We start from the raw sequence: 13,539 nt of genomic DNA, 5'->3' as shown, positions 1-13,539 counted from the left end.
AAAAAAAAAAAAAAAAAAAAAAAAAGCCGGGACTGTGTCTGTTCATTTTTACTACATTATCTGGATCGGAAAGTTTCAGTTCTTTTTTATACAGGAAGTTAGTAAATATTTATCAAAAAATTTTTACACCGCATGTTTTCCACAGTCTAAATATATAATCGACCATTATTTCACATCACAGGTTGTATTCATAGTTTACTTTTTCTCTATCAGGAAAAAATATTTATATCTCTTTTATCTCTCAGATTTTTAATACTTCAATAAATTTGTTCAGCATGTATTGACTTTCTTTGCTATCAGAACTTAGTGTTTGGGAATAATTAAAAAACAAAACATAGCACAATGTGAATAATTTATGTAAAATATGTATGTGTATCATTGTGTAACATATGTAGGTGGCTTATCATATACATTTGTTTAGGCTTGTATGAACAAGTAAATGAATGTAACATATAATATGGGTCTTACAAATATTTCCACAAAGTAACAACATCAAGAATATATTTGGAGTTACTTTATGAGTTATATGATGAAGAGTGATCCATCTGCACTTCTGCAGAAAACGTTATTTTTGAATAAAGGAAATAATAAATCCTAAGCAAATAATAAATCCTTTATCCTTTTTTTTTTTCAAGTTGAAGATTGTATATAACAGATTAAAGCAAGTAGGAAGAAGAAAGACTCAGATTTTTGTCCATATACAAAGAGTAACATGATTGACTTAGTTGATTATAAGAGACACATGCAAAGGTTGTAGCATCACAGGTGAAGGAATAGAGCCCTAGAACCACATTCTGTAATTCACAAGGCAAAAACCATTATTTTATATTTGATGCTATATGTCATGTTTTCTAGAAAATATTCTTTTATTTAGTCTTCAAAATTTACTCAAGGCAGAACAGCTACAAAGTGATACAGTAGCTACTGAACTCACATTTGTGCTGAAGAGTCTTCTATACCTTACCATAGATGCCCTCTTCTGATAACAGATCAGCCAGTAGGTAACACTGAGGACACTTTATCTCAGTTAACACTGACTGGTCCATTTCCCATAGCAGTCATTAACAGAGACTACCTTTGCTAAGGCGGCTGTGTCCTGGGGGGTTTTGTAGCCCCTCCTTGCCTTTTTTTTGCACAAAAGGCATCATGTTCTGCATTTGGAATGGCCCAAAGTTCTGAATAATATTGCCTTATTGTTTTTGTTGGTTTACCTGAAATAGCTTAAAATTCAGAATCAAACTCCCTTGAATTCATACCTGGCAAATTCTACCAGTGTTTATTCAGGCAATGTATAGGATTTTTGTGAGCCTCTACTTCCTTATCAATAAGAATGCGATAGTAAAGCTTATCTGGCACATTGGGGCTAAATATTAAATATGATTACATGTCTAGACAAAATAATTAAATAAATATTAAATAAGAATAAGCTTTTACTTGAGCATTTTAGAAATTCTGTCTGCTCTGCCCAGGCCTTGAACACCACTGGAAATACTCTCCTCTCTACTATACTATCTCCTTTTAAAAATTATATTACCTTAAATAAGATGATTTGGAGAATTGGTCTTTTATATATAGAGCTATGTATATATATGTTTCAATTTTTTACTTATTTAATACATATGATGATCGTATGATGTGGATATTATTAATCCCATTTTGCAGATAAGAAAAATGAAGCACAGAGCTTGAACACCTTCCAAAGGTCCCAAAGCAAAGAAGTGGCAGAGACAGAATTCAAATGCAGGTGGCCCAGCTGCAGAATCTGGTTCTTGATCATTATTCCAGGCCGTCTCTCAGAACCTGGTTGTAGAAAAGATGACAGGTGTCTGGCACACAGTAAGAGCTTAACACAGTCTATTGATTGTTTGTGTTAAGTTACTATTGTTATCTCATACAGTCCTGAAAGCAGGTGCTGTGCCACATATTTACTTTTGTACTTTTTATACTGCACACCCACAAGTGAGCTAGATAGCACAGGCAAGTAATAGCTTCTTCACCTTATGAATAATGAGACTGCATACTTGTTACAAGATGAGATGAGTCAGAATGAGAGTCCAGTTTTTCTCATTCCTAGGCCAGCTCTCTCTAGCACCACCTTTCTTGTGAGCACTGTGCCAAGTCTTCTGAGAAGACAAGAAACATAATATTGGGGGGAGAGGGAGGTCTGCTTTCAAAAGGCTAAGTGGAGACTGAAGGACAAAAGCATAAGCACAGGGGAAAATATACAACAACAAAAGAGAAGTAGAAAATCCTCTAAAGGGCAAGACAAGCTAAGAGTGCTATAAAGGGACTTCAGAAAAACACAGATTTAAAAGTGCTCAGGGCTTTAAAGAATGACAGGGTTTTGAATCCACAAATGAAAAACAAAAGGCACTATATTTAAGGAGAGCCTACTGTGTACCAGGCGTTGTGGTGAGTGCTTTATGTACAATGGGCATTGTTCACTCATCACCACAGTGAAAAATATTTCTATTTTACATATGACAAACTGGCCTCACCTACATTAAAACTCTTGTATGAGGTCATATTGTTCATCTCCAGTGGATATCAAACTCAAGTTCACTCTTCCAATTGCAAAACCCAAGCTGTTTCATGTGCAAATACAAAAGACAGAAAGACATTTTATGCCTATAGAATGGCATAAAAATTGAAAGCACAGAAATCAGAATGCAGAGCATAAAAACAAAATTATCTAGATAAACTGGTTTCTTTACAAGGCACTTATCACTAACTGATACTTTCTTTCATTTATTTATTTGTTGTCTATCTAGTTCTACAAAATGGGCTTCTAGGAAATAACGACTTGTCCATCTTCTTTGCTTCAATACCCACATCACCTAAAACAATGGTCACATCACATTAAACAAATGTCATCTGTATATATTGTAAAATATAAATGATTTAGAGTGAATGGAAGAATATATATCAAATACAGCAAATTTGTGAATGAAAATTAATTTAGAAATATATTTGATAATATAGGGCAATCAGTTTAAAATCAGAAATTAAATGAAGGAGATAAATGTCAAAGAATATGAATTACTGAGTTAATCATAACACATTTCTTCATTTATTTTCATCCATTAAATACTTATTTATTGAGTATCTCATAAATGTCAGGTAACTGAATTAGAGTATAAGGATTTATTATTAAAACAAAAACACAGTATTCACCTTGTCCATAAGGACTTTTGCTGACTAATAGAGAATGTGGCCATGTGAGTTAGTGATTAAACCACAGTCAAAGTTACAAAACTAAAGTCTGCATGGCTGGGAGGTAACGCATGTAATCCACTGCTCCATTACTAGATGAACAGGTCTGTCAATAGCTTATTTCATTCTTTCGTAAGTTTAATGTGGACCAGAACAATTTTAGATTCTCTACATCTTAACTTACTCAAAAATATTTATTGTGACCCTACTAATTATATATTATACTCAGCGAGAATAGTATAAGTTAATAAGAACATAGAGTCTTGACTTCATAAAGCTTACATTCCAGTAGAGAAGAGGCACTTAGTCCACAGACCAATAAATAAAATACTTGCAAGTCATCATGCATACCAACGAGAACAAATATGTGGAGACGTGGGTTAATTTACTACTGCTTCTGTAACACATTATCACAAATGTAGTGACTTCACACAACACAAATCTATTAGCTTATAGTTTTGGAAGTCAGTCTGAAATGGGTTTCATTGGGCTCATATGAAGGTGTGGGCAGGGCTGTGTTAATTCTGGAGGCTCTAGGGGACAATTCTTTCTCTTACATTTCCTGGCTTTTAGAGGCTACCCAATTTTTTTAGTTCATGGCCCTGTGTCATTCTGATCTCTGCTTCTGTTTTCGCATCTACTTCTTTACTCTTCTGCTGCCTTCTTTCCTTTATAAAGACTGTTGGGATTAAATTCGGTGCATCTGGATGATGCAGGGTATTCTCTCCATCTCAAGAGACTTTATCATATCTGCAGAGTTTCTTTTGCCATGTAAGGTAATGTATTCACAGATGCAGGTAATTAGGACATGGACAAATTTGAGAGTCCATTATTCTACCTACTACGGAGGTAATGTTGGGAAACGAGGCACTTGGGGCAGCAGAATTTCCATAAGAAAGTTCTCACTGAGTTGGTGATGCTAGGTATTCTATAAAATAATTAAAGGGAAAACACCATTTCACTAATTCTGGGAGTACCTAAATCATATTTAGAACATTTTCTTTTATTTTTGGACATCAATTTTAAATAATTTTTTGGTAAACTACAGAATATACAATTTTCAAATCTGAAAAATGTAGACATAAGGAAATTGCAATATGTGATAGCATAAAGTGACTTTGAGCCCATTTTACAGTGGATTGTAAGTTAAAAAGTAGGTATTTACGTTATGATTGTTGTCATCATTATTTTCAGCATGGAAGAAAAGAATTGCCTACATAAATTCAGATATAATAAGTAATAGTGTTCGAATCTTAAATATGATTCGAAGATACAATTGCAAATTCATAACACCTCCAGTTTTAACAAAATATATATTTCTTATCTTTGCGAAAAAGGCCTAGAGTTATAACAGCCTAGTAGTAATAATCACCTCTAGTTTCCAATATAATTTCTAAAAACTATTTACCACTAAAGGAGGTAAGCCTTCTTTGAGAAGTAGCTGATCCCAGTCAGGGGTCAGAAAATTTAAGACATAAATGTAGAATGTTTTCTTGAGCCAGAAAACAAGGAAGTTCTCATGGGTCATGCTAAAGAGGCAAAAGAGACAAACTGAAGGACTTCCACTGAGCAAGATGGGGAAATTTTAACATCGGAAAGAATGATGTCTTTAAATGATTATTAAAACACATAGGGTATATCAAAAGCAGTGAGTATGAACTAAGTTTCTTAGAGAGTATGAGAAACAAAACAAAATTTTTGAGCACCAGTAAAAGTTGCCAGGGCACCAATTAATTGATAATTAAAGTGAAATAATTAAGTCTTTATCTCGATCCTTTCATGTGAATTATATTTCTGAATTTGATAATTAAAGTGAAATAATTAAATCTTTATCTTGATCTTCTCATGCGAATTGTGTTTCAGCCTAACAAAATTAGGTGCTAGTACATAAGGGAAAACTCTTGTATTAAGAAGTCCAGTTAATTAATAAATGGATAAAAATTAGAAAAAACCTATAATCTCACAGGTTGTAATGACAGATATGATCATGACAATGGCAATCAGTGGGTGGTAAAATCATTAGTAAAGGCTGACAAGGACCTTTAGAAAGAAGGGATCAAGCCGAACTCACAGATTATTTCTAGTATCATTAAAGCTGAGACATTTTAGGTGTTATGTACCTTCTAATATTCTACAGTATGAAGTAATCAGCATCACCTAAGAAGTATTCTTTCAAAATAAAATTAGCCTGATTCTAACCACAATTTTAGAAGTAACTTTCAGGCCAGGCGCAGTGGCTCACACCTGTAATCCCAGCACTCTGGGAGGCAGAGGCGGGTGGATCACCTGAAGTCAGGAATTCTAGACCAGAAAGGCCAACATGGCAAAACCTTGTCTCTACTAAAAATACAAAAAGTAGCTGGGCGTGGTGGCACACACCTGTGATCCCAGCTACTCGGGAGGCTGAGGCAAGAGAATCGCTTTAACCCAGGAGGCAGAGGTTGCAGCGAGCCAAAACTGCGCCATTGCACTCCAGCCTGGACGACAAAGTGAGCACTTGTCTCAAAAAAAGAAAGAAAGAAAGAAAAGTACCCTTTGCTTTCAACTGACAGCAAATCTGGGGCATAGATGAAGTAGTTAAACACCACCAGAAGTCAGCTAAATCCTGAATGTGAGCTATTCTGTGGGAAAATTTACCTAATTATTTCAAAAGGCTTTTGTACTTAAACAGAGAAAATCAAAAAATATTTATGAGACACAGATATAACCAGATGCAAAGAGCAGTTATCATTTGCATTTTGATTTATATAAACCAAGTATACTACTTTTTTCAAAATACATAATAAACTAAATGACATCACAAAAAATTAAACAAATATTCATGAGTTCATACTGATATACAGTCATGTACTACATAAATATATTTCAGTCAAGAATAGACTATATATAAGATAAAGGTCACGTAAGATTACAATGGAGCTGAAAATTTATTATCTAATTTTTGCTATATTATACATTATATCATTATTGTATAGTGTACTTCTTATACTGATTTTTTAAAAGTTAACTGTGAGACAGCCTCAGGCATATCCTTCAGGAGGGATTCCAGAAGAAGGCATTGTCATCATAGGAGATGACAGCTCCATGTATGTTATTGCCCCTGAAGACCTTCCAGGGAGACAAGATGTAGAGGTGAAAAAGAGTGATATCGATGATCCTGATCCTGTATAGGCCTAGGCTCATGTGTCTGTTGGCTCTTAGTGTTTAATTTAAAAGTTTTAAAAATAAAAAAAGAGAAAGTAATAGTACAAATTTTAAACAGAAAAAGCTTATAGAATAAGGATATAAAGAAGGCCGGGCATGGTGGCTCACGCCTGTAATCCCAGCACTTTGGGAGGCTGTGGCGGGCGGATCACGAGGTCAGGAGATCGAGACCATCCTGGCTAACACGGTGAAATCCCGTCTCTACTAAAAATGCAAAAAAGTAGCCAGGCGTGGCGCCTGTAGTCCCAGCTACTTGGGAGGCTGAGGCAGGAGAATGGCGTGAACCCAGGAGACGGAGCTTGCAGTGAGCCGAGATCGTGCCACTGCACTCCGGCCTGGGCGACTGAGCAAGACTCCGTCTCAAAAAAAAAAAAAAGAATAAGGATATAAAGAAAGAAAATATTTTTATACAGCTATACTACATGCGTTTCAAGCTAAGTGTTATTACAAAAGAATCAAAAAGTTTAAAAAGCCAAGAAGTTTATATAGTAAAAAAAAAGCTACAGTAAGCCAAGATAAATATATAATGAAGACGGAAAAGCATTTTTAATACATTTGGTATTTGGTGTTGCCTAAGTGTATGTTTATAAAGTTTGTAGTTTATGGTAATGTCCTAGGACTTCACATTCGCTCATTACTCATTCACCCACTGACTCACACAGAGCAACTTGCCGTCCTGAAAAGTTCATTTATCATAAGTACCCTGTAAAGATGCACCATTTTTTACCTTTTATACCATGTTTTACTGTACCTTTCATATGTTTAGATACACACTTACCATCATGTTATAGTTAACTGCAGCATTCAATACAGTAACATGCTATGCAAGTTTATAGCCTAGGAGCAATAGGCTATACCATTGCTATGCGTAGGTGTGTAGTAGGCTGTGCACTCTATAATACTTGCACGATAATGAAATTGCCTAATGACACATTTCTCAAACATATCCCTGTCATTAAGTGATGCATGGCTTTGCAAAGGAAGGATTGAATAAATAAATAAATGACAGAATAGTTCAATGCCCCTTTTAGAAAAACACAAATAATATATGTAATTAGTCCTTTCTCAACACACTTCTCCTATGTAGTCTCTTTCCTCAAAATTCACAATCTATATATGAGGAAGCATCAGACAAGCTTTGATGAGAGACATTCTACAAAATGCCTCTTCTAAAATGTCAAGGTCATAAAACTCAAGGAGACACAGAAAAACTGTCACAGATCAAAGACTGAGATATGACAACAAAGGGCAATGTGGCATCCTGGATTGGGAGTGGGCACTGATAAATCACGTGGTGCTGAGGGTAGCATGACTCAAATTCTAAATCTGGTTTCATCATGTCCGTCATTCTTTGAGAGAGAACGGAGGACACCCAAGCAGATGTTCAAACAGAGATACATAAAACATAATGACACAATTAAATCTTTGATGACAGTGTCCTCCTTAAGTTTAATTTTATGGGTTGCAAATAACATATATCTAGAAACTTGGCGCAGCATTCCAGGGAATCCAAATTCAGTTCTTTCTCTCTTTTCACAGTTTTAGTTTTTATAATTATTATTCTGACATAGGGCTCTAGGGCATCACTGTGGCCACATGCACTAGTGGCTTAAGAAAGTGACTCAGTCTTGAGAATGAAGCTTCCTTCTGAGTTCTCCTTCAGTGAGCCCAGAGGAGCAAGGAAAAGTGTAGCAGTTCAGAAATCATAGCCGACTTATGTCATTTCTGCATAAATGCTCCTAATTTTCTCATTCCACTTGGAAGATTTAAACTAAAAATCTATGCAGCTCCGTTTAAAAATATGTTTACAAATGCCAGGACTTTCTGTTTCTTAAATCAGAATCAGCTTGTTTAATACCACATTCCAAAATAAGAGTTTTATCTCATCTTCCACCCCTGATTCTTACTTTTTTTACCTTTTTTGGGGGAGGGGGACAAATTCTTACTGCGTGTTTGGAAAGCAGTTTACATTGCTGCCATAACTGGCTTCCTTCAACTATCCCCTGTCTCTAAGCATATTTGACTTTATACTCTTTTACCTAGGGCTTTCTCCTACTGAGTTTGGCATGGAGATCACAATCGAAATTTGATTCCCCTCCTTTCCCACACTCCACTGAGTCATGTGATTAGATATAGCAATGAACTTTCCTTGCAAAAGCAGGCAGAAATGTACATCTGTCTGTTTTGAAAACCTCCATGGATCTCCAGACGTGTGTACGTCTTGAGGATTTAAATGATTCATATTAGGCCAGGCGCGGTGGCTCACACCTGTAACTCCATCACTTTGGGAGGCCAAGGCAGGCCCATCACGAGATCAGGAGACCGAGACCATCCTGGCTAACATGGTGAAACCCCGTCTCTACTAAAAATACAAAAAAATTAGCTGGGCGCGGTGGCGGGCACCTGTAGTCCCAGGTACTCGGGAGGCTGAGGCAGGAGAATGGGTTGAACCCAGGAGGTGGAGCTTGCAGTGAGCGGAGATTGCACCACTGCACTCCAGCCTGAGTGATAGAGCGAGACTCCGTCTCAACAAATAAAATAAAATAAAAATAAAAATAAGTTATTCATATTAGAGCAATTAGCTACCTACTGTTTTTACTTTTTATTTTATGTATTTATGTATTTATTGAGATGGAGTCTCACTCTGTCGCCCAGGCTGGAGTGCAGTGGTGAAATGTCGGTTCACTGCAACCTCCACCTCCCGGGTTGAAGTGATTCTCCCACCTCAGCCTCCCGAGTAGCTGGGATTACAGGTGCCTGCCACCCTGCCTGATTATGTTTGGTGAGAAATAGTGTTAGAGACAAAATTTTTGCTGCTTCCAATTTATTTAGATGCTTATAAAGATACATCTTGCGATTTTTACACGAATATGTACAGTGAAGCAGGGTGATTAGTCAATCCTCAAACACTTTTTCTTCTTTCAAACGGGCCATGAGTTCATGTCTATGTCTACAATTTAAATCTGTTTTGTTTGATCTTGTTCTAATATGAATGAAAAGCTCGTTTCTGCTCTACTAGATCTATCAAGTTACACGTGGTCATATCAATCTATAATCTTATCATATCCCTCAAACTTAGGATTACTTATTTAATCATTTACTTTTCCACTTACATGCTTATTTATCATTTTATGTCTGAAATTAGCATCTCAGAAACGGCCCCAAATTGTAGAAGTATAGGTGACAGTTTTTCCTGGTGTCAACCTAAACATTAATTGCTTAAAATAAAATAAAAAAAAACACTTCCCCAAGTTAAAGCAAAAAGTCTTTCATAAGCTGAAACCACTTGAAACATTACAGCAATTATCACCAGGCTAAGTCAAAGCAATGACTATGATGAAAACAGCCAAATAAGAGCCTATGAGATTTCATTGAAAACATCCCTTTAAATTTTCACAGGTATGAGTATTGCTCTGTCTTTTTAGCCAGTTAGCTTGAATATTTCACTTTACTTTAGCTAATTGGGTAAATGTAGATGTTTATTATTGTAGTCTTTTAAGAGTAGCAGACTGTTAAGTGACTTTGTCACCCAAAGAAATTTTTCTAGTTATTCTTATCAGTTCTGATCCCATTTCTACAATCTATATGAATATAACAAGCATGTGTACTGATGTAGCTGTTGCCCTAGTGTTCTGCTGGATAAGCTTGCATTGTAACTCTCAAATTTATCCCAGTTTAGTACAAAAATGATATGTCATCTTATCTGTGGCCTTTATGCAAAACCATTTCCTACACCCCTGCCCTCCTACAGTTCCCAAGTTGTAAAGGGAAATGGAGTAACCATCTATGATATGCAAACCTGGGGCATAATTTTTAGCTCTTTCCAGAGAAGCATGACCTTCTTATCAATAGAAAATTTCCTTTATAGGGAAAAGAAATTCACAGAAGTCCCTGTGCACTATAGTAGGCATCATAAGATCCTCACAATTAATTTTTTATTGAGTTAAGAAGATTGGCAAGGTTTTTTTCTTTTGAGAGAGGACATGGTTTTATTTTATTTTATATTGTTAAATGATCTTTTCCTTTTTTCCCAATTTTTATTTAAGATATAGGGGGTACATGTGCAGATTCATTACCTGGGTATACTGCATCATGCTGATGTTTGGGTTACAAATAATCCCATTTCCCAGGTAGTGAGCATGGTACCTATAGGTTAGTTTATCAACCCTTGTCCCCATTAGATCCCTCCCCTTTCTAGTAGCACCCATTTTCTATTGTTGCCATCTTTATGTCTATGTGTACCCAAGGTTTAGCTCTCACTTATAAGTGAAATGTACAGTATTTGGTTTTCTGTCTCTGCATTAATTCACTTGGGATAATGCCTTCCAGCTGCAACCATGCTGATGCAGAAGACATGATTTCATTTTTTTATAGATGCATAGTGTTCCAAGGTGTATATGTGCTGCATTTTCCTTATCCAAGAATTGGCACATTTTTCAAAGGTAAGGCTTAGATTAAATTTTAGTGTATTTTTATACAAAGTTAATCAAGATTTTACATTAATATGAGCATAGGATGAATACTATGCTTGGATTTTGCCATTGCTGTCCTGGCTAACACCTATCTACCCGTTTCTTACAGTAATAGTTTTGAGATTTGACCTGCAAATTGGTACTCCTGTATCACATAGAAAGACATCTTATGAGGAGGTAGAGCTATCACACAGGTTAAAGATAGCATCACTTATATCCTGGGGCATTAGGATTTATACAGGCCGTCATGCATGTGTTCCCAAATCCAAATCAGATTCTCTACATTCCAGTTTCAGGATTCAAGTTGGCCTTCCTTTTTACCTAGAGTGATTGCAAGAAATTTCTAACAGTTAGGCAACAATAATTGTCTAGAGAAATCACTGTTACTTAGCAAGCAGTACGTCTTATATCATAATGTCTCCTTTAGCTCTTTTATCTTATAATGAATCAGTTTATCACAGTTCCTTGTCATATCTGAAGATACATTCTATGGCCCAGGGAGAGCAAAAGTATATTTATATGATGAAGTGAATGTGTGACAAGACAATTTTTAAAAAACCTTTGAGGTATAAGAAAAGAGCAGACCCCAGTTGATTGTCAACATCAAAACAAGGAATTGAAGGTCAAAGCAAAAAACTGGGCAAGTTGAATTATCTACTACACAACTCTGCAGAAACAAATAACTTCAAAACCTCATAATGGTTTACTTTGTACTATACTCTGTGTCCATGGTGGTTTGTGATGGTTACCATGACATCCTTACTCTGGAACCTGGGCTGAAAGAGTAGCCTTTTCTGGAATACTCTTGGTCATCATGAAAAAGAAAAATATATATATTTTACTACTTATGCACAGGCACTTAAAGCTTTTTTGAAGTGATACTCATAATTTACACTCACATTTTACTGATCAAAGCATGAAGCCTCCCAAGTTCAACATTATCTGGTATGTAGTCAACTGGAAGGAGGCACAAGGCAGAGGAACCACTGACTAGGAATGAACACTCATCCAATCTACCACGGGGACAAGGGAAATTTAGAGCACTTGACAATTATTAGTCAGAGCACTTCACAATTATTCTCCATGGGAATTGCTAGCCAATAGTTTTTGAACACACATTATATGCCAGACCTTATGCTAACATTTTACAGACATTATTTTATGTAATCTTCACAACATTTCTATGGTGTAAATACTTTATTATGCTCATATTACAGATAATAAAACCATGAGCGTAAGTAACATGTAAAAAGTTCCTCAACAAATTAATAGCAGAGAGAGAACTCAAGTCTCAGGCCACCTGTTTCACAGTAACACTCTGTTCTTGAAGGGATAAAGGGATAAAGATACCCAATTCTTTGAGTCTTTGTGAATTAAAACAAAACAAAACAAAACAAAAAAACAGAGTAAATGGAAAGAAAAGATGTATTGCAATAAGATGAACACAAAGGCAACTGATTGACTAAGTTCAGATAGGAAGAGGTCTTTTACTCTCCAGGAACATTTTGCATATATTAGAGATCCAGCTCATTGCTTTCAAGCAAAGCAGCAAAGGATTAAAGAAAAGAAATGGATAATAGTATTTAAAATGCCAGTGGAATTCTACGTACTCCGTGGAAGAAGTAGCTGCTTTGAGAAAAGACTGGTTCAGATCGAAGAACCCCAGACTTGAGCCCCCAAAGGATCTTGGAAAAGGTAAGTACCCAGAGAAACGACTATGAGACACACCGGTGGAGAAAAGAAGGACCTGAGACACAGTGTCTCTACTTCTTTCGTGAGAGTGAGGTGATCAATTGGGAGAAACAGATGCCGTGAACACCCACATAGTCCCCAACTGGTCCCCAGTTTTCTCTCAGTTTGTTGATTGTGTCTCTTCATTTAATTCACATAGCAGTATGGCCCATGTCTTCTTCACATCTATACAATTTATGGAACCCATGAGTTGTTCACTTAATGTTACATTCTTTCAATTACACCTTAAACCTAAGATTCTAAATACCATCTATCATTGGCAGTTTGTTTCATTATGATTTTGCCATTACTACAGTCTGTCTTCGACCCACCAAAGGCATTATGTTGGCGTTTAAAAACAAACAAACAAACAAACAAAAAAGATACATAATTGGAGGATTGAAAGGAAAAGGCAGATCAGAGATCAGCCTTTCTTTGCTCAGCTTCATCCTTAAAGTTACCAATAAAATATTTATTTTATACCAACAAAATGTTCATTTTGTATCTGCACTATTGAGAACCCCAAGATGAGGCTTTCAAGGTATTTCTAAGGTTTATAAAAGGGAAATATAGCAAATGCCATGGCGTGTGGATCACCTGAGGTCAGGAGTTTGAGACCAACCTGACCAACAATGTGAAAACCCGTCTGTACTAAAAACACAAAAAATTAGCCGGGCATGGTGTCAGGTGTCTGTAGTCCCAGCTACTCGGGAGGCTGAGGCAGGAGAATTGCTTGAACCTGGGAGGTGGAGCTTGCAGTGAGCCAAGATCATGCCACTGCACTCCAGCCTGGGAGATGAAGCAAGACTCTGTCTCAAAAAAAAAGGAGAAAGAAAGAAAGAAAGAGAGAGAGAGAGAGAGAGAGAGAGAGAGAGAGAGAGAGAGAAAGGAAGGAAGGAAGGAAGGAAGGAAGGAAGGA

General features: G+C 36.3%; 1 protein-coding gene across 1 annotated transcript in view; it reads right to left on the bottom strand.

The window, feature by feature from the left end:
- The window catches only part of CARD18 (caspase recruitment domain family member 18), a 4,314-nt gene extending 3,268 nt beyond the window's left edge, over positions 1–1,046 (bottom strand). The window contains exon 1 of the mRNA XM_017848854.1: positions 965–1,046. Coding sequence (XP_017704343.1) covers positions 965–1,046 — 82 coding nt within the window. The remainder of the gene's footprint in view (positions 1–964) is intronic.
- Positions 1,047–13,539: the final 12,493 nt, after the last annotated feature.

Source organism: Rhinopithecus bieti, unplaced genomic scaffold (genome assembly GCF_001698545.2).
Source record: "Rhinopithecus bieti isolate Rb0 unplaced genomic scaffold, ASM169854v2 scaffold_30927, whole genome shotgun sequence".
NCBI lineage: Eukaryota > Metazoa > Chordata > Mammalia > Primates > Cercopithecidae > Rhinopithecus > Rhinopithecus bieti.
This window is presented reverse-complemented; position numbering and strand designations above follow the sequence as displayed.